Source organism: Eublepharis macularius, chromosome 2, assembly GCF_028583425.1.
Source record: "Eublepharis macularius isolate TG4126 chromosome 2, MPM_Emac_v1.0, whole genome shotgun sequence".
NCBI classification, from domain to species: Eukaryota; Metazoa; Chordata; class Lepidosauria; order Squamata; family Eublepharidae; genus Eublepharis; species Eublepharis macularius.
This window is the reverse complement of record NC_072791.1, coordinates 222993141-223020883: the sequence shown is the minus strand read 5'-3', so window position 1 is coordinate 223020883 and position 27743 is coordinate 222993141. Positions and strand designations below refer to the sequence as shown.

Sequence of the window (27743 nt, the reverse complement as noted above, 5' to 3'; positions counted from 1 at the left end):
AGCAAAACAGGCCACATGTGTTTTAATTGAATTCATCCGCTCGTTACTTCATATTCCTTGAGACTGAAGGAATTCTGCCATATTTTGGTTGTTACGCAGTTCAGCATTGTTGTCAATGGACAGTCATTTCATTGTGCTCTATTAGCTGGGTTAGTCTATTAGCTGGGTTAGTTTGAATCTTTCTGCGAAGTGGAGAGTGGGGGTAGGAATACATTAACAAAGAAACAGACATTTAAGCAGAGCACCCGTGGCACCCGGGCCTGAGTGGCTTAACTGGTTTGTTGTGTCATGAGCAAAACATTTATTGTGGCGACGAAGAAAAGGGCGGGCTCCTGAGGCAAAACTTCCTGACCTGATAAAATCAAAACGAGTGGCTGCCCTACCCTATTACCTCAGCAGCGTGGAAGTGCCTTCCTGCCTGTCTCTGGTAATGTAGGGATCTGTGGTCATATTGGTGGAGGTGGCAGCTATTTTTCAGGCCGATGTTACCTTCTGTCATGAACGGGCTGTGCCAGGAAAGCCTAGCAAGGCCTCAGAAGCCTGATAGCAGTGAGAGTAGGCCTGCCTACGATTCCCAGGAGCCCCTGGGCCGTTTTGGCGTCCTTTTTGGCCAATCAGAACACAGGGGGCTAGTGCTGTATAAGAGCAGAACCACAAGTGACAAAAGGCACAGGTTGGACACTTGTCCGCTTCCCTCAAGTTTTGATGGGAAATGTAGGCACCCTGGTCTTGCAGCTTGGCTCTCCAACTGCTGTCCAGTGGACTTTCCAACTGTCACTTGTCCAACATTCCGCCAAGCTGCCTACATTTCCCATCAAAACTTGAGGGACGCCGACAAGTGTCCAATCTGTGCCTTTTGTCACTTGTGGTTCTGCTCTAAGTCTGGGAGGGGAAAAGCCTGGGTTCTTCCTCCTCCCAGGGAGCAGGCCAGAGTGCGGTTCCTGCTAGGGGGAGAGGCCCTCATCCAGGGAGGGTGAGACAGCAGGCGTGGCAGAGGGACAGGGAGTTCAGTCGCGCTAGGGCCTTTAGTTCACCCATCTATTGTTGCTAATGCAGCTTGCTTGCTTGCTTGTTTGCTTGATATTAACTGACCTCCTTATAAATAAACTATTTTGTTTGTTGTTACTCTGCTGGGGCCTCACACCTGTTTATTGGCCAAGCTACAGAGGTCAGAAGGGTTGGGAGGGTACTCTGAGCCTTCCCAGGGGACCCTAAATCCCAGAGTGGTGGCAGCGTAAGGTGGCTCACCCCACCTGAGGTATGACACCTTCACTTCACATAACATCAAGACCCCTGCAGTGGCTACTGAAGCGATGTGAAGAAGGCCTTAATATGCTTTGTTGACATAAAGGTGTTAGAACCATACAAAGAAATGGTATAAAATTAAATCCCTCCTGTACACTGTTTCTCTCTCTGCATGGCTGGGTATGAATAAAATTTCTACTTTGGTGTGATATGATATATAAGGATTTGTTTTGCAATGCCCAAACCCTCTCTGTTGCCAGAGGTAATATCAAAATCTGGCCTTGTATCCAGTAGCACCTTAAAGATCAACTAGATTTCCAGGGTATGAGTTTCTGAGAGCAATTATAAATATAAATATATTCAAGACCAAATGTATTCTACCCTTTTGAGACTATTATACTTATGTAAAGTATTTGCCTATCACATTTCTGTTCCAGCTTTCTGCCAAGGAGGTCACATTGGAATACCCAGGGGCCACCCCGTTTTGTCTTTGTAGCAATCCTGAAAGGGAAAGCTGAGAGCGATTGGAGAATGTGGCCGAGTACCGGTTTTGACCCAAATGTTCCTGGTCTAAGTCCAATGTTTTGCCTATCCAGGAGGACTAGATCACACTGACAAAGAATTCAAAACCATAGCTTAAGAGGTCCAAATACCAAAGGGCACATACCGTTATTGCCACTGGCCATTTGAGATGTGCTAGATTTGTGGGAAGGACAATGTTGTCACTGCAGTTAGCACGATATGTTACTACTCTTCTCGTCCCCAAGACATGAAGATCTGAAGGCTATAATGAAAAACAATGAACTGAAAAGGCTTTGCTTTTTTGTGTAGAAGTTTTATGATGAGCCAGTTTGGTGTAGTGGTTAAGAGCAGCAGGACTCTAATCTGAAGAACCGGATTCCCCACTCCTCCGCTTGAAGCAGCAGGGTGACCTTGGGTCTGTCACACTCTTTCAGAGCTCTCTCAGCCACACCCACCTCACAAGGTGATTGTCACGAGGATAATAATAACACACTTTGTAAACCACTCTGAGTGGGCGTTAAGTTGTCCTGAGAGGCGCCATATAAATCATATGCTGCTGCTGTTATGTTTTTTCTGGTACTATAACCTTACTGATCATGAGAGGGGGTATGATGTGATGGACAGAATGCAGGAGAAAAGTGGGAGGTAAATATATATCGCTCTCGATATGCTACTGAGCAAGGCAGTCAAGGCTGAAAACCACTCCCGGGCAGGATTCTTGAAAACTTCAAAATGAATGTGACTTAAATGTTGTGTAACTGTGTTTTACTGCTACTCCATACCTGTTTGCAGTTCACCTCCAAAAGAGCCCAACATTTAACAACTGGATTTCAGGTGTTTCACAACTTTTTAAGCTTTCTTGTAGTTTTCATCTCCTGCCGTTTGCAGGACATCCTAACGTAATTTTGGGACATGATTCCCGTAACGGAAGAGAATTAGTGAAACAATCTTAATTCAAGAATCTCTGTAAATATCTGGTTTTAAAAAAATAAAAGGGATTGTCCTGGAATACTTAGAATATTTTGGTTTGTAGGCTCACGATCATGCCTGAGAATTTACAAGTCAGATTTAACTAAAAAAGGGTCACAATACCCAATCCTAGACACTTTTACTCAGAAGTAAGGCTTTTTTCATTTAACAAAAACTTACTTCCACATAAGTATACATATGACTGCAGCCAACATGACTTTTGCTTTTGAATTTAGCCACCTGGTGTACATGTTTATTCAGATTTTACTATTATCTTTTCTGAAAGGATATTTATTGTTCTTGCATATGCAGTGTTTGAACATAGTAAGGTATTACAAAGATCACAAACCTCACACTCAAAGGAACAATCTCATCAAAGCCAATGGGATTCCTTAGTGGTAAATGGTCTGAGAATGGGCAGGCTAAATAATTTTACAAAAAGGACAAATGCCTATTATTAATGACTTTGCTGTCTGCATTTAGGAATCCTTGCCTAAACCTAAGGCATATGGCTGTAAAGGAGGGCTGTGTGGAAATTCTGTATGTTAAATAAACCCATTTACTTTGTGAATATTTGGATCTGAGCTTCTAGGGCACATACACACAGTTTTGGAACGGAATCTTTTTTAAAGCTAGCTGGGTGACCTTGGGTCAGACACAGCTTCTCAGAGCTCTCTCAGCCCCACCCACTTCACAGAGTGATTGTCGTGAGGATAATATAACACACTTTGTAAACCGCTGAGTGGGTGTTAAGTTGTCCTGAAGGGCTTTATATAAATCGAATGTTGTTGTTGTTGTTGTTACTAAAATCAACCTGGAAAGTGTCCTCTGTATTCGAATAGGAAATGCCTGACCGACAAGCGCGCTAAGTTGCTGCTTAGGGTCACACAACTGTTGAGGCATGGTATCAGGGGCAGCACGCAAAGTCTGTTTCCTGTGCTGCTTCCAGTATGGCTGGCTTCCTATATAACTTGATTCTGCCTTTTAGAATCCTCTGGGATTTTCTTTTGCTATAGGATGCTTTCCTCTCTCAAGCTCTGATCACCGGTTATGATTTGGGTGGTCCAATTGTGTATAAGGCGATATCGCACGATGCAGAATCCTCTTTAATACACGCAATCTCCATTTTATGTGAATAGGGCAACATGCATATTTTCCAGCTTCCGTGTGTGCGATTGCAAAGCCAGATTTTTGAGGCGATGCATTTGTGTTTGTTTATTTACTTCATTTATGTCAGGCCTTTCTCCTCAATGGGAACCGAAAGTGGCTTACATAATTCTCCCCTTCATTTTATCCTCTCAACAGACCTGTGAGGTAGGTTAGGCTGAGAGTGTGTGACGGGCCCAAAGTCACCCAGCGAGATTCCATGGCAGAGCGGGGATTCCTTTTTTGAGAGTACATGTTTGTGTGTACCAGAGCTATAAAATATACACGTTTCTCCAGTCTCACAAAACGGTGACCATGTTATCAGGTGTGTTATTACAAGTAGAGTGCTGTCCCATCCAGCAACGCCGGAGTGCCAAAACAGAAACTGCTGAACAACATTCCTATGTTGGTCAAAAACAAACAAAAGTTGCGTAATCCCCATCTATAAAAAACATGCCTTTTGCTCCAAACAAGTGAGAAATAATAAAATCACAGCCAAGACAAGAAGGGAAGGTTTAAAAGATCTCATAGGCACCCCAAACTTAAATCCATTTGCTTAGAAGTAAGTTGCTTAATTTCAGAGGAATTTGTGTCGAAGTAGTCTTTCCCCCCGCAAAACTAGTTTGCCTACTTACTTCCCACGATCAACATCTGAGAAACCTTTCCCCAGCAACTATACATTTTCATTGTTCTATTAACGTGTTCCTCTTTGAAGCGACGGCTGCTGGTATATGTCCTCGTTGTACCAATGATACAGGAGGACTAGGGAAAGCCGTCCCACTTATGTGTCCCCCTTCAGCCAGCTGTTCTTTGCTACTAGTCCCGCACAGGGTCGGGATTCTGGATTGAATTGGAGCAGCTGATTCACAAGAGTTTTGCAGGGTTCTGGTAAATTGGGCAGATCTTCAGGGAACGTGGGCCCTCTCTTCTGGCGGCAGGGCATATTATGGATATTCGTGTCATCGAAGGGCATGCATCCTGTAATCATCACATAAAGCATGACGCCCAGGCTCCACACGTCATATTTCTTGGGATCATAGGGGATGCCCATAAGCACCTCAGGGGAGGCATAGGCAGCGGACCCACAGTAGGTGGTACTCAATTCTGGGTATCCACGGGACTCCTTGCCGAAGCCGAAATCAGTCAGTTTTGCTCTACGGCCATCAGAAGTGAGCAACACATTTTCACATTTGAGATCGCGGTGCACCAGGTGCCTGTCGTGGAGGTAGCGCACGGCACCCACGACCTGGGCAAAGATGTCCCGTGCTTCCGGAGCGCAGGGCAGTTTCCCAGATTGCTGTATCAGTTGCAACAGGTCTGTTGATGCTGCTTCCATCACAATGTAAAGTGTCCCATTGTATACCTCAATGAACTCGTAGACTTTTATAATGTGCGGGTGCCGAATCCCTCGCAAGATAGAGAGCTCTCGTGGCAGAAACTTCTCGACAAAGTCTCGAGGTGCTCGACGTCGGTCCACCATTTTTATTGCTAGCGGGCCTTTGTACTTAGCAGAGGTGGCTACCCTGACCTTGGAATAACTGCCTTCACCTAGGGTTTGGCCCAGCTTGTAACCTAGGTCACTTAGTAGCTTGTCTCCCCTGGAACCCTTTGACATGGTGACCTGGTAAGGGTGACAGATCTTTAGGTTTTTTTCTTCTTGGGACTCAGTGCTTCAACCCATTATGATCGGCATCTCCAGACTTTAACTCCCCATGTGCCCACTGAAGTCTTGGCTTCGAGGTCATCACTACTCAAATAAGTATTGTGAAGTGCTGGGAGTGTCATGTGTTATGCGTCCCTGCGCATAAGCAGTGGTGTCAGGCAACTAATCCCTTGGGGAACTGAGCTAATAATTTCAGGTTAGCTTCCCCCATGGTAAATGTTGATGTCCCTTCACTAATTTCAAGTCCTTTCAGTTACTATTAACTCCAATTCTTATTGCGGAAACTAGGCTGTACTACTAGATTCCAACTGTGGGCTCATATATGAATTGTCTTCAGGACTGACAGGTCTGAGTTGAGAAATTCTTGGAGAATTGAGGAGTGGAACTTGGGGAGGGTTGAGTTTGGAGAGAGGGGGGCATAATACCATAAAGTGACCCTCCAAAGACACCATTTTCTCCAGAGGAAACTGAGTTTTGTAGTCAGTTGTAATTCTGAGAGATCTCCAGGCCACACCGGGAGATTGAAAGATATTGGTCTTCTGGCCAACAAGCAATTCCCTTCACAGTTAAGTCAAGGAAAAGGATTATAATTTTCTTCCTGCTAATTGTCTATGTAGGAATGTGATGTTCTTTCTCATGGAGAAGCATTCCGTCATGTGACCCGCAGTCCAAAGTTAAGTCTCCCATGGTCAGTGTGAAACCAGGCCTTGTATCCTGTAAAGCATTTTGTTTGTTGGTTTATTAGATATTTCAGGAAGTCCTATAAGGATTTTGTTTTACTTGGAAATGCTTTAGGAACAGCTTTCCAGATTATTTGAAACTACAAAACCAATTTATGCCGGGAATGTCACATTCTATGGAGTTTAGGCAGTCTAGGTTATATAAATAGGTCCTTAATTCAGCAAGAAGATGGAGGATTTGAAATCTTTTATGCTAATATATACATTAGCATCACAATTTATTCAAACGTGGACTATTTATAAAGGCGGCCGGCTTTATCGCAGCAAAATGATCATCCTGACAACATGGAAAACTTAAAAAATGTCTCCGAAGGGCCTCAAGGTCAAACTTCTAACAGGTAAAAGTAAAACCTTTAATTAGTTCTGCAGGAAATTTCACAAATAATTTTTTAAAAACATCTTAAAAAACATTTTTAAAATCACAGCTCTTCATCATAATTCAAAATACATTTTAAAAATCTTACCTGTTTCAAAGGAAGAAACAATAATTTCCTCCAGAACAGCTTAATTCTTTATTTAATTTAAATTTCCTGAGAAGAATAGGAGTTAGGTTCTAAGAATGCATGAAGCCATACCTTTGTTTGAAGAAAATGTTTGAAGAAAAACGTGCCTTTTTTTCTTTTTGAGGAGTTAACATTTTTTCTCCCTTCTTTCCCCACTCCTAGCACTTCACAATAGAATATGCTAGCTCTTTTATAGAGCTAGCATATTCTACACGAGACATCTGACATGGGAAGAACATGTGTCGGGAGAGGCGATGTTAGCTGGGAAGGCTAGTTTAAAAAGACACGGTTGATATTCATTCCTGTAAAAACACTTCATTCAAGGCAGAGATTTAGGGACGCACTGTTCAAGAGTGACATATAAATGTATCATAAACATAAAAATCACTACACATATTTTCATGAACACTGTGGATACAAGACGACATTTGTAGGACATTTGGCCTTTAAACTGTCATATTCTTATTCACAAATTGTTACTCACAACCAGGGCTTTTTTTCTGGGAAAGGAGGTGGTGGAACTCAGTGGGTTGCCCTTGGAGAAAATGGTCACATGGCCGGTGGCTCCGCCCCCTAATCTCCAGACAGAGGGGAGTTGAGATTGCCCTCCGCACCACTGCAGAGGGCAATCTCAACTCCCCTCTGTCTGGAGAGCAGGGGGCGGGGCCACCAGCCATGTGACCATTTCCAAGAGGTGCCGGAACTCCGTTCCACCGCGTTCCAGCTGAAAAAAAGCCCTGCTCACAACCCTGCTGACTGAACGTATCTCTACAATATTTACTTAAATCATGTTAAGAGTTAATTGGTTGTTCTAGGAGCCATGAGAAATGTAGTGTGTATGGGAGCTGAGTGGGAAAAGGGACAGATCTCTATCAGAGAATCTCTGCACCATCTCCAGAGTTCCTAGCATTCTTCAGGGGAAACCACAGTCGTTAATCTGATATATAACTTAAGAGAGCAGACTGTGCCCTACGTCAGCTGTGGAAGAAACTTGATTTAATCTCTACTCGTAAATTCATTTAAGGAAACTAAGGCCGTTTTCAGACGGCCCCCCGCCTCGCGAAACATCGCGCGTCATCGCGCATCGTTGCGCAGAAAACACGAAATATTGCGTTTTCTCGCGCGAGTTTTGCGCGACGTCGCGCAAAACTCGCCTGAGAAAACGCGATATTTCGCGTTTTCTGCGCAACGACGCGCGACGACGCGCGACGTTTCGCGAGGTGGGGGGCCGTCTGGAAACGGCCTAAGTTCCTCTGATTTCCATGGAGGTTATATCCATCTAATGACACGTGATCCAGTAAGGCAGTTAGATACTGGCTAGGAAACAATTTTCTATGCACTAACTGATGTGAGATTCCTGCATTTTACTCCTGCATTGAAAGCCAGAGCAGTGTAGCGATTAGGGTGTCAGACTAGGATCTGATTTGACCCAGGTTCGAATCCCCTTTCTTCCCTGAAAGCTCGCTAGGTGACTTTGGACCAGTCTCACTGTGCTGTCTCGTGAGCCTCCCTACCAGCCTCCTGCGTTATCATCTTGGCCTCTCATATGAACCAGTCCAACTTGAATGTTGCCCTCTCCTTCCCTTCCCTCCCTGTTTACTATAAACAGGTGGATATTCATGTTGAGGACCTGCCATCTCGGGGACTGCAGGCTGTATATTTTATGGGTATTATGACTTTATTGTGATTTTAAAATGTATTTATTTTTGATGTAACCTGTCGTGAGCCCGTTCGTGGGAAGGGCAGGCTAAAAACTGAATAAAATAGTAATAGTAATAGTAAAAAGGCAGAGATCTCTGTCTTTTGGTGCTACACCTCTGAAGATGCCAGCCACAGCTGCTGGCGAAACGTCAGGAACTACAATGCCAAGACCACGGCAATACAGTCCGGAAAACCCACAACAACCATCGTTCTCCGGCCGTGAAAGCCTTTGACAGTACAAAATAGTAATAGTAAATAATAATAAATACACACTCTCAGCCTAGCCTACCGCACTAGTTTGTTGCGAGGATGAAATGGAAGAGAACGATGTGAGCTGCTTTGTGTCCTCTTTGGGGTGAAAGGTGAGGTATAAATAAAGCAAATAAATAAATAACATTTGATGTCAGGGAGGGGCAAAATAGCCGGGAGATATTTTGCAAGCTGGGGACGAAAAGGACAGTGAGCTTAGAAACCAAGAAACCAGTCCCACTTCAAAACGTTTGAGAATCATGGCTCTAAAGCCCGGTGCATCTGGATATAGTATAAGAACCCAAGGAAGTATTACAATAAATGTTGTGTTGCAAGCTTTTGGATGCCACAGGTTCCTCATACTGTTGGTTCCCAGGAGAATAAACTATCAGGCCGGAAAAGCAGAAGACCGGTTGCAGGCAGCAAATTCTGCGCCAGAAGCTCACAGAGATCCCAGTTCAAATCTTACCCCAGGCAAGAATTTTCTGGGTGGCCTTCGGCAAGTCTGCTACATGCTGGCCTATCACACAGAGCTGATGTAAGGCTTACCGAGCTCATGGATTTGAAATGCTTTGAACAATCATAAAGGGAGGGAAGATTCCTGAGGACAGATGACGTTACCTTTTGCTGAGTCCTATATTTCATCCACTTAACCCAATATTGTCTATTCTGCCTGCCAGTAGCTATCCAAAGTCTCAGGAGTAGGTCTTCATATCCTAATACATGGGTATGACTCTGCTTCTAATTTTCTTTTTATAGATCGTCAGCATAGCAGAAATACAGGATTCGGCAAGTTACCCTGCTTAAATCGCTGAGTCAAATTTCTGGGCTGTAGGGTAGGGTTCCCAAAAGGCCTGGGGAAAAAATGGCCTGCCTCTTTAACAGAGGATTGATGTGGGGAAATGGGCCTCCAAAACTGCTCATGGCATGAAGGTAAATCACATCCACTTAAGCCTCTATCAAAGGGACAGGACATTCTTTCTCCAGGCAGTTGGCAGCCCTTCTGGGCTGAGACCCATGTTGGTCTGAAGTACAGGAGGAAATCTGTATGTGCGAATGCCCAAAGCACAGTAAGAATTTTAAAAATTTAAATTATTTAAATAACAGAAAGGTAGAATTTTGGCCTGAGGTCCTCAGCTTGGCAGTGGCAGTGTGAGTCTCTCTACGCAAGACTTCTGACGTGTGTTCTTCACATGTCAGGACATGAAATGTTAGCCAGGAAGTGTAGTTTTAAAAGACAGAGCCGGCAGAGATTGCTCGGGGGAGGGGGGAGATTCACAGCCTTCTGCTGCATCTGGCGTCTCCCTTTCCAGAGACTTTGCCCTGTCGAGGCTCAGTTAATTCAAAGTTTTAAGCAGCGAGGGTGGCAGAGTAAAAGCTCTGGAAGGGGAGACAGTCTGGCATGCCAGAGGCAGCAGAGAGCTGTAAGAAAATCCTTCCTCTCTGGAGTGATTTCCACTGGCTCTGTCTTTTAAAACTATGCTTTCCCGGCTAACATTGTGTCCCCCAGCACTTGAACATGCACCCAGGTGTCTCGAGTAGAAAGACTCTTGTGTGTTTTCCTACCTGAGCAAAGAAAGTCCCTTCTAGATTAGTTTAACATTCCAATGCAAACTTCTCTTTGTGATCTCTTGGTTAAACCACAAGTGAAGAAACAAATAAAAATAAGTACCTGTTTATGCCCTGACCTGGACAGCCCAGGTGAGCCTGATTTTATCAGATCTCAGAAGCTAAGCAGGGTTGGCCCTGGTTAGTAATTGGATGGGAGACCTCCAACAAAGTCCAGGATTGCAGAGGCAGGCAATGGCAAACCACCTCTGGTTGTCTCTTGCCATGGAAACCTCACCAGGGGTTGCCATATGTCAGCTATGACTTGAGGGCACTCTCCACCACCCTAGTTATAGTCCCACTTGTGCTACCAAAAATCCAGAGTTTGAATTCTTGAGTTTGAATTCTTCCTTGGAGGCTGTGGGTATCTTTCATGGGCCAGCTACACTGAAGACCTTGAACAGGGATAGAAGTAAAATCTGCCACAAACATATTTCAGGGAAGATACTTGGCTTTTAGTGCACAAATTGTTGCAAAACGGCTGACAATTTGAGGATATTCATTGACCTAGTTTGAGTGGTTCTTACTGATTCAGTTGGGCCCCTGTGTTCTTTTGACACCAGAGTGATATCAATTTGCACCTGAAAGGATTGTGTTACAATCACAAAAGAAGCTGTCACAATTGCTACAAACTGGCACTTTGAAAAACTGGGAGAACACCTGCGGAAATGGGAGCATTGCAATGTCTTTGCAGAAACACTGTATGGAATAAAAGCCAGTCCTGTTTTCTTGCTGGTTTTAGCACTGGCAATTTTTGAAAGTTTGTTTTTTTTATAATGTTGCTGTATTTTTTTAGCCTACTGAACAGGCTTACATAGATCTATGGAGAAAAAGCACAGACATTCTCTAAATAAATATTCTCTAAATAAAGAATAAATAAATTCTCTAAATAAAGAACAATGCAGTCCAAAGTAGAGTTACACCTTTCTAAACCCATTGACTTCAATGGACTTAGAAGTAGGGGTGCCATTCCCCTTACCTGGCTGGCTGGGGCAGGGCGTGCTTCCTGGGGTGTGCCCCTGGGGTGCACCGTGTGCCCTTGGGTGGCACGGTGTGCTCCTGCGCCCACAGCGGCCCAATTTGGGCCAAATCATACCCTGCAGTGGCCTGATTGGCCCCTTGGTGAGAGCAGGAGCGCTTCCAGGCCGTCCCTTGACCCGCACAATGATGTCACTTCCAGGACATCAGTGATGTCACTTCCAGGACTTCCGTGGGAGCATGCATGTGCTGCTCATGTGAGCAGAAACACACCAAGATAAGTACAGGGCCCTGATCTCCCACTGGGGGAGTTGGCAACCCTGCTTAGAAGGATACAACTAATTGTAAATGAGTGTGAACGTGTGGTGATGAATAGTAGAGGAAAAGACCAAGCGTTCAAGCAGCCTTAATAGCCATCCCTGCTCCCGGATGAACCTTAGTTTTTTGCAGTAAGCAGTAAAGAATTTCCAGCACCTTCACGATGGAAGTGAACATCTCTGTGATGCTTCACTTCAAAAGAGTTCCCAACAGAAAAAAGGACCCCCCCTGAGCATCCCCTAGATAAAAAGCCAGCTCACAATTATCTGCAATGTTGTCCTAAAGAATGTTACCCAATTTAAGCTCACTCACTTCAAGGGGTGTTAAGTTCTAAGGTTGCCAACCTCTAGGTGTTGGCTGCAGATCTCCCAGAATTACAACTAATCTCCAGGCAACAGAGATCCGTTCCTCTGGAGAAATTGGTTGCTTTGGAGGGTGGGCATTGTACCCTATTGAGGTCCCTCCCTTCCCCAAACCCTGCCCTCTTCAGGCTCCACCCCCCAAATCCCTTGGCATTTCCCAACCTGAAGTTGGCAACCGTAGTCTTGACTCTGCTCCGCGTTTCACTGTTAGAATCCAGAGGTTCCTCCTTAAAGGCAGCACGTGGGTTTGGAGCTGGGTTACTCAGGTTAACAACTCAGCACTTTGGGTTCAATGACACATCGTATTTCCTGTTCTGCTCAGGCTGATTTTCCCAGAAATGCGTGGGCTTGGACTCCAGCTACTTGCAGCGACAACCACACAAATTTATCGTCTGTCTACTTTCCTCATCTCCTTGTCAGGCTTTTAGGATGAGTGACGGCTGCCCCTTGCTTATTCTCCCCTTCCTCACACTGAACTCTTTAAGGTTCTCTCAGGCCCTGCAGATATCTGAGCACTTTGCCCATGCTCAGAAGCTGTATGTGCAGAATACTTGTGAAGGGACTCTCATTTTTAGGTGACCTGTTGTCAGGGTTGCCAGCTCCAGGTTGGGAAATTCCTGGAGATTTTGGAGGTGGAGCCTGGAGAGGGTGGGGTTTGGGGTGCAGAGGGACATCAGCAAGGTATAATGCCATAGAGTCCACCCTCCAAAACAGTCATTTTCTCCAGGCGAACTGATCTCTATGGCCTGGAGATCAGTTGTAATCCTGGGAGATCTCCAGCCACCACCTGGAGGTTGGCAACGTTACCTGTTTTGGTATACTCAGAATGCAGCTGAGTTAGTACGAGTCTGGACATACCCAGACATAAACTCACTGGGCCAGAGCCCCCATTCCTCCTGCAGTTTTCTATTTAGCAAAATCTGTGGTATTCATGCACATTTATTTATTTATTTATTTATAGTCCACTTTTCTCACTGAGACTCAAGGTGGATAATATAGTGTGGGATTAGTACAATCAATAGCAAGGCCAAAGGTAGGCATTTCCATACAGTGTCAAGAACATTTCCATAAACAATACCATAGGGTAAATGAATACAAGTTTACAAAGACATAGCCTTAGCAAGGATCCAGTATGGGGTTGAAGAATTGCTGAAACAGAACAGAATCAATTCTAGGACTGACATTAAACCACATGAAGCACAGAGAGTATATAGGAGTACATATTTAAAGCAACAGATAATATGTAAGGCAACATAATGGTGAAGTTTGTGGTTCCTAACTCATTAGTGAAACATCTGAGACCCCCCTCCCTACAATACAGCCCTCCTATCTGAGAAAAAAGCCTTTCTGAATCATTCGGTTTTGCACTGTTTGCGGAAAGCCAACCATTTATTTGGGAGAAAGTCTGGTTGGCTTCTGTGGGGCATACTTCCCAATGAGCACAGTCATGGGTCGCACATCAATCACACATTCCCCAAGTTTGATTGTTATTTGGAGTGTGGGTCAATGAGTCAATGAGAATAGTACAGCTACATTTTTTTGACAATTGCATCAGAAAAATCATCTCTCATTTAAAAAAAACCCTCAGTGCATACATGCCATTTTTTCAATCTTTTGCTCGCAAATGTCATGTGGAGAAGCAAATATAGCAGTCTTAGAATTGCTTATGCTCTGCTCCAGCATTTTCTCAACTCCGTATTGGGTTTCAACTGATGTTATGTCTTTGCAAATTCACGTTTATATATCCTATTGCATTATTTATTGTACTAATCTCACACTGTGTAATCTGCCTTTAGTCTCAGTGAGAAAAGCGGACTATAAATAACATAAACAAACTAGAAAACAAACAATAATCCAGGCTTGATCGAGCAGGGGTGTGAAGTGCAGAAAATTAGCATCTGTAGTGTGAAAAAAATCCTGATTCATTGGATGCATGTGTGTGTCGCCATTGTTCCTAACTTGCAAATCAACTCCCCGCTTCAGAAATCTCCCATGGTAAAGTTCCCTTTAAAGTTTCTGTTTCTGACAAAGGAAGCTTTGACTCTCAAAAACTTATACCCTGAAAATCTTGTTGGTCTCTAAGCTGCCACTGGACTCAAATCCCGCCTTCCATCTTTGACTGCCGCTTCCTGGGATAGTTTCAGGTGGGTAGCCACATTGGTCTCCAGTAGAAGAGCAAGATTCCAGAATTCAGTGGCCCCTTAGAGTCCAACTAGATTTCCAGGGCGTGAGCTTTCCCATCTCAAAAACTCCCTTCCTTTCCACCCCTTTGTACCTGACGAAGGGAGCTTTGACTCTTGAAAGCTCCTCCTTGGAAATCTAGTTTCAGGTGGGTAGATGTTGGTCTGTAGTAAAAGATCCAGAGGAGTTAGCCGTGTTAGTCTGTAGTAGCAAAATTGAAGAGTCCAGTAGCACCTTGAAGACTAACCAACTTTATTGTAGCATAAGCTTTCGAGAACCACAGTTCTCTTCGTCAGATCTGACGAAGAGAACTGTGGTTCTCGAAAGCTTATGCTACAGTAAAGTTTAGTCTTGAAGGTGCTACTGGACTCTTTTCGATTTTGTAGCATAAGAGCAAGATTCGGGTCCAGCGACGCCTTAACGACCATCGGTTGGTTTTTAAGGTGTTACTGGCTCCGGAGCTTACTCTTCTCGAGAGTAGGAGCGGGAAAAGGTAGGAGCCTGCAGTAAACGGAGGGTGGGCGCAGAGGAAATAAGAGGTGCCTTTTCTCACGCTCCTTTGGAAAAGGGTGGGTGGGAGAGAGTGCGAGTCCAGCGAAGAAAGAGCCGCCCCTCTGGCCCGGGTCTCCTGCGACCATTTAAAGAGTCCGCAGTAGCCCTCCCCGCCTGGCGAGACGGGCGCCGACCTGCCCCGGAGAGGGGAAAAGGGAGGCGAGTCCACATTCTCGGTCATAGGACAAAAGGAGGCCGGCCAGCCAATCAGCGCCTCTCACGGGGCACTTTGTCACATTCAGTTCCATTCTGATGTCTCCGCGTTCCAAAGGGCGCGTCCATTCGGACTCCGGGGGGCGGGGGCTCCACCTCCGACCTTCCCATGCCTAAAAGCGGGCGCAGTTCAAGGGCGAGGGGGGGCAGGACGGGAGGCGGAGTTGCAGCGGGAGGCCGAGACGTGCCGCGCCCGCCTTTGGCTTTCCCGGCCCCCCTTCCCCTCCCTAAAAGCTTTCCTCTTGCCCCCCCTCCCGATTCCGAGGAATGGTCAGGCCCTCCCGGTATAAAAGCAGAGCGCAGCACATGCTCGGCTTAGAGAGTGGGGGCACAGTTGGAATCGGTGGACGTACGTGTGTGTTTGGGGAGCACGTGTGGAAGCGGCGGTGCTGCTGCTGCTCTTAAGCAAGGGGGGAGAGGAGGGGAAAGCAGGCACCGGGGGGCCCAGCCAGCCAGCCAGGAAGCCCCCCAAGGGCGCTGTCAAAGAATAAGAACCAGAGAGCTGCCCGGGGAAGGACCTGGAAGGGGCCGGTTCCTTCCCTGGCTGAGTCTCCCCGAAGCCCTCCTGCGCAGGCCTTACTCGCAAGGAGGCGCGCGTGCCCTCCCCTAAGACTCCACTTGCCCGCCCTGCCTGCCTCGGTCCCGCTCCAGCCCCTTCCAACGTACCTAGCGGGTCGTCCCTGCTTGCTTTTGTCTGGCTCTGCCCGCCCCTCCCCTCCCGCAGCACCTGCGCCTTCCTCCTCCCGAGGAAGCCGCAGCACCATGGCCAATGAAACGTACCACTTCATAAAAGACATAAAGCCCGGACTGAAAAATTTAAATGTCGTCTTTATAGTGCTGGAGATTGGTAAGTGGGCCCGTGGCAGCTACCCCTCCCGCTTTCCTTTCCAGGTTTCCTTGGGAGTAACGTGGTGTGTAAAGAGTTGGTGACACGTGGTGGCTTGGCAGAGGTGGGGTGGGACGGAGCCACCTACCTTGCCTTCCTCTCTTCTTCTGAATTGGGAGCAGAGAGCAGGTTTCAATTGCCCTCCACCTGTTCTAGACACTTGCATTTCTCATGTATTTTTTTTAAAAACAATTTTGCTCCCCAGTTTTAGTTGGCAGCAAACTTTTTCTTCCAAAAAAAGAAGGAAGGGAAGAAAAGGAAAGCAAGCAAGCTGCCTGCTAGGTTGATGCTGTTCTAGACCCGTTCATGTTCTCTCTCCCGCTTTGGATTTTCCTGTGCAGGGCGGGTCACCAAGACCAAAGACGGGCACGAGGTGAGGTCGTGCAAAGTGGCTGACAAGACGGGCAGCGTCACCATCTCGGTGTGGGACGAACTCGGCAGCCTCATCCAGCCGGGGGATATCATTCGGCTGACCAAAGGGTATGTTCCAGTGGGGTGGCTTGGCCTCAACCCTGGCCTCCTCAAGCCGCTGATGAATATTCCTGTTGACTCCCCTTGTGCCTTGGGGGGAAATGAAGTCTGCCTTGACTTGCTTCTTTTTCTGAAAGGAATTTCTTATGAGGAAGAAGGAGAATATTAAGAACAGGCCACCTTCGTCGGGCACTGACAGAGCCAAACTGGTTCCAGGCCGCAAGAACAAGAGTCCTGTGTCACCTTGAAAGCTTACACATTTATCATAACACAAACTGCTTCTGCAAATGTTGGGGAGGGGCTGTGGCTCAATGGAAGAGCCTCTGCTTGGCATGCAGACGGTCCTGGGTTCAATCTCCATCATCTTCATTTTAAAAAGGACAAAGCAGTAGGGGATGTGAAAGACCCTGGAGAGCAGCCGCCAGTCTGAATAGACTTGATGGGCCTACGGGGCTGATTTAGTATAGGGATCTAGGGCCAGAGACATTAGTGGTCTTGTGTGCTGAAAATTTGGTCTGCCCCAGAGACTTGGGGCTGGTGCCGGTTTGGCCAACTTGAATTTCCAGAGACAGGTCTGTATCCAACATGCCTGGCTTGTGTGATCCATGACTCATTTCTTTACAATGAGGTGGGTTTTTTTTTAAAAAAAGAACTTCCTCTGTCAGTTTCCTTTTCTTTGCTGAGTTATTTTGAGTCAGTAAGCGCAGATCTCCACTGGGCCGAAGTGGGAATTTCAGCTCCTTCCCCTTTAACTTCATTTATACCCCACCATTCTCCCCATTGGGGCCCAAAGCAGGTGACAATTTTCTCCCCTGCTCCGTTTTATTCTCAAAACAACCCTGTGGAGTAGGTTAGGCTGTAAGAGACTGATGGCTCAAAGTCACCTAGCCAGCTTCCATGGGAGAGTGGCGGCTTGAACCTGGATCTCTGAGATCCTAGTCTTGACACCAACCACTGCACCCCACTGCTGGCAAAAGGGGAAGAGACCGTTTTTTCCCCTCTCTCCTCTGCTGGCCGTTTTTTCTCCTGGCAAGGTTATTGCCAGATTGATTTCCCACCAGGAAGAAAAGTGGGGGTGTGTGAGAGCTGCTCTGCTTCGTTCCCCCTCCTCCTGTCTATCAGCGATACTAATGAAATGGCTTTCAGTTGTATCATCTACTTTGGCCTTGTGTGGACACTTCAAATTGCAGCAGCTAACTTAAGTTCCCATGATGAGTTTGCAGTTTACGTGCATGATTGTGGAAGTTTTGTAGGCAGCTTGGTGGCATGCACACTTCGAAATATTTTACAGATATGCCTAAAAACCGTAATGTTTTCATTCGCTTTATGTGTGGTCCATTACTAAGGTGAAAACGCAATGCCCGTTCTACCCAACTGTTCGAACATTTGTCTTGTACAGTAAAATCTGCAGAAATAGCTGAGTCTTTTTATATAGTAAAGCAATTTAGGTTTTATATAACTTAAAGAAGTGATGTGCCTCACTGTATTGTATGCTTCTTTTGAAATACGGTATTTTAGATGACTGAGGTTCGGGTATCATGTAGTAATCTTTAAGAGGTCATTTTTTTCAGAAGCAATCAGATTTCTACCTCCTCCTCTAGTTGACTGTCTTTAAGCAAAACCAAGAATCTGATGTGCTTTATAAGAGACACAGAACTTGCAATTGGCAGGGCAAGCATTATGTTCTCTTACAGTGCGCTGTAGCTTCATTTGTGACAAATGCAAAGGAACACAAGCAAATCACCTGAGTTGCCGTGTTTGTTTTCGGAAAACAATTGTGAAATATATTTTCTTGCCTGTCTCATTAGCAAATTCATTACTTTCAGTTTCCCCACTTTAAAAAGTCAGATGGCTGATGTTGTAAGCATGAGGGTGGGGAATATGTCTTGTCTTTTGTGTTGTATAGATTCCTAGGTCCAGGGAAGTGGATCCAGAGGAGTTAGCCGTGTTAGTCTGTAGTAGCAAAATCAAAAAGAGTCCAGTAGCACCTTTAAGACTAACCAACTTTATTGTAGCATAAGCTTTCGAGAATCACAGTTCTCTTCATCAGATGCAAGGGAAGGATATTCTGTTATGTGAATTATGTGAATTATTGCTGATTAAAAGAACATTTTGAATAACTTCTGAGCTGAGTAGCGGAGTTACTCCATTATCTGCTGACTGATGGGTAAATTATTTTGTTGTGTTTAAGACACGATCCATCCAAAGTCGCAGAGAACCTGATTGATTTCAGTGGCAGAGAATTGATTTCAGTGGCAGAGAATTAATTGTGCGCCAAACTTTCCTGTTTCGATCAATGGGATACAGATGAGCTGAACTTTGGCTGGGACCCGCTTTTTCACCTGTCCGCTGTTCCGTTTCCCTTCTAACGCTACCGGTGCTCTTTTGCTTAGGTATGCGTCTCTGTGGAAAGGATGCCTTACGCTTTACACCGGAAGGGGAGGCGACCTTCAAAAAATTGGCGAGTGAGTATCTTGTTTTACACTGACGCTTTGCATCTTGGAGGCTGAACTGGTAGGTATCGACGGGGGTCTTTGGGCAGGCCTGAAGAAACGTGAATCCCACAGTCTCTTTAACTGGCTTAAGGGGGTTTAATATCCGTGCCCCTAGGAGTTTAGGTTGTCAGCGTCAAATGGCTCAAATAAATGGGAGTCCCACTTGGATGGAAGGGACAATTTGGTCCTGTCTTGCCCAGGTTCCTTGCCTTAATACATTCCTAAACAGGTAAGACTAGATGTACCAGCTGTCACTGGGTTAACACATTATCACGATTGAAGGACTTGCAGCATTAAGAACTGAAGTCCTCTATTTATCCGCAGGCTAGGCACGGTAGAGGCAGCCACAGTGCGAGTTTCCACGCTACTCTGGAGGAGCCAGCCTCTACTAGGGGTGTAAAGGTAAATTTCCCCCTCTGTCTAGTGGGTCATAATAATGCGTATCCACAGACTGCAGGCAGAGCAGTTGGCTGGCTTTACTAAGCATGTGCTTTGGGTGGAATCAGTCAGCTAGCGAACGTAAGAGGTCCACTTTGGGTGTCCATCCACAAACGCGTGTTCTGATAGTGACTTGCACAAGTGAATAGCCCCTGCAGAAATTACATCACATGTAGAATCACAGAGTTGGAAGGGGCCATACAGACCATCTAGTCCAACCCCCTGCCCAGTGCAGGATCAGCCTAAAGCATCTCTGACAAGTATTCATCCAGCCTCTTCTTGAAAACTGCCAGTGAGGGGGAGCTCACCACCTCCCTAGGCAGCTGATTCCACTTTTGAACTACTCTGACCGTGAAAATGTTCTTCCTAATATCCAGCCGGTACCTTTGTGCATGTAATTTAAGCCCGTTGCTTCAGGTCCTACCCTCTGCTGCCAACTGGAACAGCTCCTTGCCCAAATGACAGCCTTTCAAATATTTAAAGAGAGCAATCATGTCCCCCCTCAACCTCCTCCAAACCAAACATTCCCCAGGCCCTCAGCCTTTCCTCGTAGGGCTCAGTCTCCAGACCCCTGATCATCCTCGTTGCTCTCCTCTGCACCCTCTCGATTTTGTCCACATCCTTTTTGAATAGAGGCCTCCAGAACTGCACACAATACTCCAGGTGTGGCCTGACCAAGGCAGTTTAGAGAGGGGCTATGACCTCCTGCGATTTCGATGCTATGGCCCCTTTGATACAAAGTAACTGTGCCTCCTTGCTTTACCTCAAATGTGGGGGGGGGGGAAGTGTTTGGGGGGAAGTGAGGAGAAGAAAAAGATGATGACTATCTAGAGAACTACTTCACTCAATGTTTTGGGGGAGCGAGAGCAAGTTTTTAGCTTCATGAATTCCTTGGAAGAGTAATATACCTTTTTTGGTAATGAAATGGTTTGATATCCCAATAGGCAAGGTTTCGTAGGATCCCGGAATGATATTTCTGCTGCAGAATTTGTACTTTCCTGGTGACACAGTTTAGGGTTGTGGGAAATTAGTGCAAGTTTCCCAAATTACCGGCTCTTCCTGTTTTTTGGTTTTTTAAAAAAAGTTACGGTAGGCAGTATGGAATGCTGAGCAAGGTAGAAGTATGCAGAGTTCTTCGTTCATGTAGGCCTGGAAAAGAACGGCTAAGGAAACAAGGCATCTGCGACAGCATTACATGAAGGAAGAATGATGGGTGGTGGCGTCTACTGATACGGGCAAAGATGTTCCTTCTGGATTAGTAACATTAGCTGTTCTGGGACAGTCATAGAGGAAGGATGATTATTAAAATCTGACCCAAATTCTCTTTGGCTTGGAGCCTGCTCAAAAATTTAAGAACCAGGTTTGTTTCCCATCCTTTGGGGTTTTGTACTTTAATTAACCATATTATTACCACCAAAACCTAATCCTAAACTTTTCACAGTTTCATTAAAGCTATGATGAAATTGATGTAGTATGTAAATAAATACAGGATCACCATGTCTGATATCACAACTGAAAGCTAACATCTAACCCAGCTCCACCCCAATTTCTCATAACTTCATGATTGCGTTAAGAAGCTCGGTTTAATTGCGTATTGAAACTGGTCTAGAAAGTGGCTGGTTAAGAGATAACTTCATCCTCTACCACTGAATGGTGTAAAATTAATATATATTAAACAAAGCAGTGATAAGAACTTCATACACATGTATTTTTACATCATGCCCAAATGTAATCTGGCGTGAAATTCTAAGCTTGTACTACTGAGCATCCCTGAGAGACATTGCATTAAAACCATTGCTGAAAATACTTGCTTAGTAATATTACTTCATATAGTAATAGTATATTACTTCATAGTATCACAGGCTTAGGTACGAATTTGGAGTTGGATCCAAGCTAAATTTGCCATCAGTGGATACCCCCCCCCCCTTGGTATCTTGTGGCTTCAGTTGCTAGAGGGGTCAAATGACCATTTTGGGATTTTAGACTTGTTTAGAGTTCTGCTGGGAGCCACGATGGAGCCAAACATGCTTGCGTTTCCCCCAGACTTTTGGAGCTAAAAAGAATGTGCTGTCTCCAGAAACGCAATGAGACAAGAATCCGTGGTCAAGGCTGTTTGCTGTGTCTGACAATCGTGTTTTTATCTGCACAGGTTCTGTATGGTGTACTCTGAAGTGCCCAACTTTAGCGAACCCAACTCCGATCTTGGGCAGTCCAATAAAGCGGTACGCTCGTTTCTCAGAGACTCTGATTAGAAGGGGGGGCATATGAGTTGGGAGATGTAGCTTTAAATAAGTGGGTGTTTAAATAAGGACTGGCGACGAAGATCATTTGGGCACCTTTCATAGATGTTTGGGGAACCGTATGCTCCTTGAGGAGTTGGTTATTTTAATTTGTGCGTGTCTCTCCATTTCTCTAAAGGGGCAAAGTGAACCGAGCAATTCCCTTCTGCCAACTAATATCAGTACTTGCACTTTTGGACCAACTGGTAAGTCTTTCATTTTTCATCTGTGGAAACAGTCGGGAATGTCCCTGGTTGGATCCAAGCTGTGTTCCGTGTCTTCTGCTCACGGATCGTTCTTTACCTTCTGCTAGTGTGAGAAATGTGAAACCATGCTTAGGAATAAATGCCACGGGGCACAGCGCTATTCTAAATATGCATGGGTCTGGATTATAAATGCCAAGATTTCTTTCCTTTAGGCAGGTGGAGTGATAAAACCTTTCCGTTTTTATGAGCTTCTTTTAACGCTAATTTTTAGAGCAACATTAGCAGCTATTTTCCTTCTGCAGGGTTCCATGGAACCAAGCCCAATATGCCCAGGAACAGTTTTTTAAGGATTGTTTGGTGTTCTAGCCAGCCACGAAAAATATTTGGCATTCCAGTGTGCAGCCTTTTCCGGTTTTTAATGAAAGCTAACAGACGTCAGCAGCGTTTGGATGTCACAAACAAATCCTAGCTTGCTTGTGGTGAAAATGAGTCAGGTAGCCCTTTGGTCTGCCTCTCTCCTGCTGTACTAGTACACTCACATGGGGTGCTTTATGAGATAACCTGTTTGCTTTTTTCATCTGCAAAGTCAGGGAAAGCTTATGCTACAGTCAAGTTGGTTAGTCTTAAAGGTGCTACTGGACTCTTTTCTATTTGCTGCTACAGACTAACACGGCTGACTCCTCTGGATCTAAAGTCAGGGTTTGAAACTGTGCTTAAATGATGGTTTAGGATCTTGATTGGTAGGGAAGAAGTGGCTAAGAAGTTAGAACCGTTTTGCCACATGTTAACATCCCCAGTGAATTTGCTGCTCTGCCGGAAGATGGTTCAGGGTAGCAACAAACTTCTCTGTCGGGAGAATATTACGCTTTCCCAGACACCAAGTCAGAACAAAGCTGAGGTGAAATTCCCTCCACGGTGCTGGGTGAACGCTTCGGCTATTCGGCTGCCCACTTGGCTGTGTGCTCATTGAGTAAATTACTGGCTAACGAAATGATTTTGTGTTGGTTTTCCTTTGGACACCTGTTCCAGTTTATAAATCAGTACCTTTTGAATTTGTTGAAGAGAAGCCAAACTCTCTGTGGCATGCGGCAACTTGTTTTTGCCGTGAGCTGGCAACTCTCACGTGAGCGTTTGAAAAAAGCAAACGGCCTTCTGGGATTTCAGGTCTCTGCTGATCTCTCGCCAGCCTCTAATTGCCCTGGTGCGAAATGTTCCCTAGTTGAGAAAGAGGAAGCTAAGAATTGTACGCGAAGGTGTTCTGATGTTCGCTTTCTCGGTTCCTTCTTTTTCTTTTTTAGCAAATGGCTTACAAACAGGATCTGAGTTGAGCGGATTACCGGTGGCGTACAATCACACCGCCTCCTATGCAGGTACAGGGAGGGCCGGCGGACGGGACCGCGCTTCTTCATCCACACCGGTGCGGTCCAATAACCCACGCCCCCTTCAAGGCCCAATAAGTAACGGGAGGGATCCCCGCAGAGCTTCCAAAAGATGACCAGGCCAGACGCCTCGCTTTCCATCTCAGCTGTACGCGCGACCTGAACACTTACGGCACTTTTATTTATCGTAACTGAAAACGGTTTGTCCTTCCTTCCAGTTCCTGCTTTCTGTTATATGGAGAGAAGGATTCTGTCGTGGCCCTCCTCTCCCACCCTGCAAGAAAACGCAGAGAAGCTGCTAATGTGTTACGTTCGAAGGAGGGAAATGTCTTAAAGCAGGGGGTCCTAGTATAAAAAAATCAGAGGTTCTTGGTTGAAAATTAGAAGTTGTTTTCTGAAACGAAAGCTGAATTTGGTTGGGCGCTTGTTTTGGTGTGCGTTGTTTTTTGGTTCCATTTTTGCTTATCCCAGCCGTACAGCCTTAAGATTTCTCTTTCCTGGTCCTTCGACCCCCATGTGGCTAATGGGAGCCCCTCAAACAAAATAAATGGCCCACATCTCCTCCTGAATTGTCCAGAGTTGTTAAAGTAACCAGGCAACAAATGCTGAAGGGTAATCTAGTGCGGCAAGCGTGGAGGAGAGTGATAAGTTCTCCGGTTTGGGGGATGGCTTCGTTTGACTGGAGAAAGCCGAATTTCTCTTGCCGAAACATGCTTGTTGCTCCTTCCATGGTCCAATGTGAAATACTCTCTAGTAACGGCTTCCTTTTGTAACCCTTGAGAAACAGAGTTCAGAGGGCAAGAAATACTAAACATGGTTAGGAAAGTTCAGATAAATCCTGACTGTGCTTCTGAGCCGAGTTCTGATCCCCCTCTTCAGAATATTTATGACATCAGTGGGAGTCTCATTGAAATTGTTAAGGGTAGTACAATGGGCAAGTTATACAGTCATCGTCAGTTGTGGTGCAGCTGTAACTGGACCGTATCATTTCTAGGTGAAAGTTGGAAATCTGCGTGTTGCCCTGTGCCAGGGGTGGAGAAACCCAACCCGTGGTACAGAAGCTGAACATTCTGGCAGGCTAGCTTTTCCCCTTTGCACAATAGTCTGTTTCACAATAGGGAGAGCATTTTGGACTCTTCCAGTGCAATCCTCAGCAGGATTATTCTTCTAAGCCCTTAGAAGAGGCTAACTCTACTTAGGATGGCACAGGTAAAACTCACATCTGCAGTGAAAGAGACAAACGTTACCGTTTTATTCTGCTGTTTGTTTAAACCGGGCCCAGGTGTGCTCAAGGGAGGAGCTGCCAAGAAAATGGTCAGTGCAAAGAAAACTGAACCCACCGCACCTCCCAGCCTATCCAACTGAACTCTCAAGTGCCCGTTTGACTCACTCTTGGTTTCAATTACAGGACTAACCAATGCTACGATTGCTGAAAATGCAACTTTTCTGCCATTACTGCAGATTGTTTTCAAGCTACAAAGTATATTAAAAAAGAGGAATAGTTCCAATCTCCGAAGATTTTCTCTCTTTGTAAGACAATTGTAGTTTTTTGGCAATGTAACACATTCCTGGGTCTTTGCCCCAAATAATCTTCAGAATTAAGTTTCATGTTGTTAGGGAATCACATTTGGAATCCACTGAAATATTGTAAAACGACTGTCCCCCTCCTGTTTATTTTTGTTACGGTTTTCCTCAAAGCGGACCTCATAAATAAAAGTTGCACTAGCCATATTTAAAAATAACAGATCATACTTTTTTCCTTTGACAAGGTTGCCTTCAGTGAAATTGGACTTGGGATGCCTTCCTCCCGTCTTTCTTTGGTGTCAGGCCTGATTGTACTTGTTCGGAAATGTATCCCATTGATTTATTTATTTATGCTATTGATGGTTCTTCCTTTACATGCTTTAGAAAGCTGCTTTTCCTGCTGTGTTTGTTTTGGTCATGTTTAAATTTTTTAAAGCAGCACGCTTTGGTTTAAGATTCAAGCAGTTATAGTGTGCCTTGTGTGGAAAGGATTTGTTGATGAGGGGGCACCCACCATGAGTCAACACAAGCAGATCTGGGCTGCCTACGACTTGGGAATTGACGCTTGTGGGTCTCATCTTGAGGAAAAAAAATACCGCCGCCTTCAGTGGAATGTTTATTTTTGCCTGAACCAATTTGAATAACGCATAGACTTCCGTTCTGCTCCCGCAAAATGCTATACTCATGCTTTAGGTAAGTGGTATTTGTGGAAAGCATAACTTCCAAAACTGTCTCTTCAGACTAGCAGAACAGAGGAAACTATTTGCCTGGTTCCCCTTCTCCTTGCATAGCTGTTAAAGAGGACAGGGGAGGGGGTTTGGCTGGGAGTCTTATCTTTGCTGCTGCAATTCTGAGCAGCTTTGGGACTGACTTTTCATGTTTGATGCTTTGTGTGAACTCCCAAGTCATATTTCAAAGCTAAGCTGGATGTTGCAGCAGTTCTCTTAATATAGCTCAGGCTGTGTATGCCCTAGAGCACTTTTGGTGGTGTCTGGATCTCTTCTGTTATCTAGGAACTTTTATCGTCTCTGTTATTAAGAATGTCTGGAATAACTTGTTACCTTGAGCAGTAATTCACAGGGCTAACAGAACTGGGAAGAACGTTTGCTGAAACAATCGCACCGTGGTCGAGCGTAGACTCTTCCAGTTATGGGACTTCTGCGTTGGGCACATATTTTATTTAGATGCTAAAAGCCCTTGGGTTGGCTACAAAGGGGAAAAACCAAAGTTGCAGAATAAAGCCTTTTCAAACACGACTCCAGCAGTAATAGCTGCGGAAAAAGGAAGCCGTCTTCAGACAAACTATTTTCAACAGCAATTTCTGTGGTAATTCTGCTAATCTGTGGGTGAGGGTCAAATGAGAATTAACCTGTCTTCCTCGGTGGGATGCTCAAGAAGCCGTAATAGCAGGCTTCTCACAAAACATGACTTGCCCGTGCGCTGTAGGTGTCAAAACTCTTGTATATGGATGAGGTAACCAAATTGCTCGTTGCAGGTCTTTGATAGAGATTTTCTAGATAAGCGTGTCGGTTTTGTGTGGAGTCGCTTAAGGACTGCCTCAGTCATACCTGGTTGTCAGAGGTCCTAAGTCCTAGTGGCTTTTGGTAAGAAATATGCTCTAATGTGTTATTTCTGTTTTCTTATTGCTGCTTGATTAATCACTTTGTTTTGTTTCCTGAAGGGCAAAAGTCCGAGCCGGCGTGGAATACAACTGCACGCAGGGTGTTCAGCTCATTTTGTCATACTATTTATGAAGCTCTGGCTAGGTGGGTCGAGTTTTGGGTGGAATTCCTCTGTCTTGATAGGCGGGTCCTAAGAATCGACATGCTCTAGAGCCATGGAATAGGGCTTGAACTGGGTTCAGGCAGAAAATGGCTGCTGTTTGCAGGCAGATAGAGTTAGCCAGTTTGGTGTTATGGTTAAGAGCGGCAGGACTCTAATCTGGAGAACCAGGTTTGATTCCCCACTCCTCCACCGGAAGCCAGCTGGGTGACCGTGGGTCAGTCACAGCTCTCTCAGAGCTCTCTGAGCTCCACCCACCTCAGAGGGCGATTATTGTGGGGATAATAACACACTTTGGAAACTGCTCTGAGTGGGTGTTAAATTTTCCTGAAGAACGGTATATAAATCAAATTTTACTATTTTTGCTTAGAACTTCAAAATTTGAGAGATTTAGATGGGCATGTAGACAGATTTAGATAGCATGTAGATTGTTCCTCTTATTCCAGTAAATACACAACAAGGTAAGTATTTATATACCTTTACTGGTCGCCTTTTGTGCTGTGGTTCCCTACAAAGTCCGTGTGGTGTCATGGCTACATCAGTGGTATATATGCTGTGGCTCACGGAGGACCGTGCCTACAGTGACCAGCAAACCAAAGAAGCCACCTGGAAACAGTATGCACACCAAACACATACATAAAATAAAGTATATTATTACATATGTTAGGTATAACTTCTAAATGACCGGAGTGTAACCGCATATAAAGTTGTATCTCCATTACTGTTTGTCGCGTGGAGGAAGGGCTGTGAGGACCGTCGCTGCCCGCCATAACATGGGCAACGGGTATGAATAAAGCTTTATTATAAAGGGTATCAAACCCTCCTGTGACCATAATTAAACATTAAAAGAGTCAACAGTAAGTCTGTATATGCTGTAATCTACTGTCTGTGATACATGAAGTGCTGTTGTGCAATAATGTCCTTATCTAAATTCTGTATCTCAAAGTCACAATAATAAATATAAAAAGAGAATAAATACATTCATCTACAAATGTTCTTGTAGCTGCAAAATCCAATTATTTGCAGCCACAAGAACTTTTGTATAGGAATGTATTCGTTTATATTGTGACTTTGAGATGGAGAATTTAGATGAGGATATCCTTTTAAGGGAAATGACTATTTGTTGCACAAGAGCACTCTGTTTTATATCACAGATAATAAATTACAACATATACTGACTTATTGTTGACTGACTAATGTTGAATAATGGTCGCGGGAGAGTTTGATACCTTTTATAATAAGCTCCGTTGTATGGGGCCAGCAGCTCAGAGCTTAGATGTCTTCCATTCCCTCTAGCAGTGGCTGTTTCGAGTTGGATTCAAGTATGTAGCTA

At 45.0% G+C, this 27743-nt stretch overlaps 2 protein-coding genes across 3 annotated transcripts; one reads left to right on the top strand and one right to left on the bottom strand.

Annotated features, from left to right (window-relative positions):
* Positions 1–4663: 4663 nt before the first annotated feature.
* Positions 4664–5497, bottom strand: LOC129325059 (testis-specific serine/threonine-protein kinase 6-like). The gene has a single exon (XM_054972567.1). It carries the CDS (start codon positions 5495–5497, stop codon positions 4664–4666), a length of 834 nt encoding a protein of 277 aa, XP_054828542.1.
* Positions 5498–15279: 9782 nt separating this feature from the next.
* Positions 15280–26538, top strand: NABP1 (nucleic acid binding protein 1). Of its 2 annotated transcripts, XM_054972906.1 has the most exons (7): positions 15280–15797; positions 16178–16316; positions 18701–18772; positions 21390–21462; positions 21659–21725; positions 23024–23095; positions 23323–26538. In XM_054972906.1, the coding sequence occupies exons 1-7, from the start codon at positions 15713–15715 to the stop codon at positions 23436–23438; spliced, it is 624 nt and encodes a 207-aa protein (XP_054828881.1). In that variant the 5' UTR covers positions 15280–15712; the 3' UTR covers positions 23439–26538. The 2 variants fall into 2 exon arrangements, with proteins under 2 accessions (XP_054828881.1, XP_054828880.1); XM_054972905.1 differs by having other exon boundaries at positions 23024–23413.
* Positions 26539–27743: the final 1205 nt, after the last annotated feature.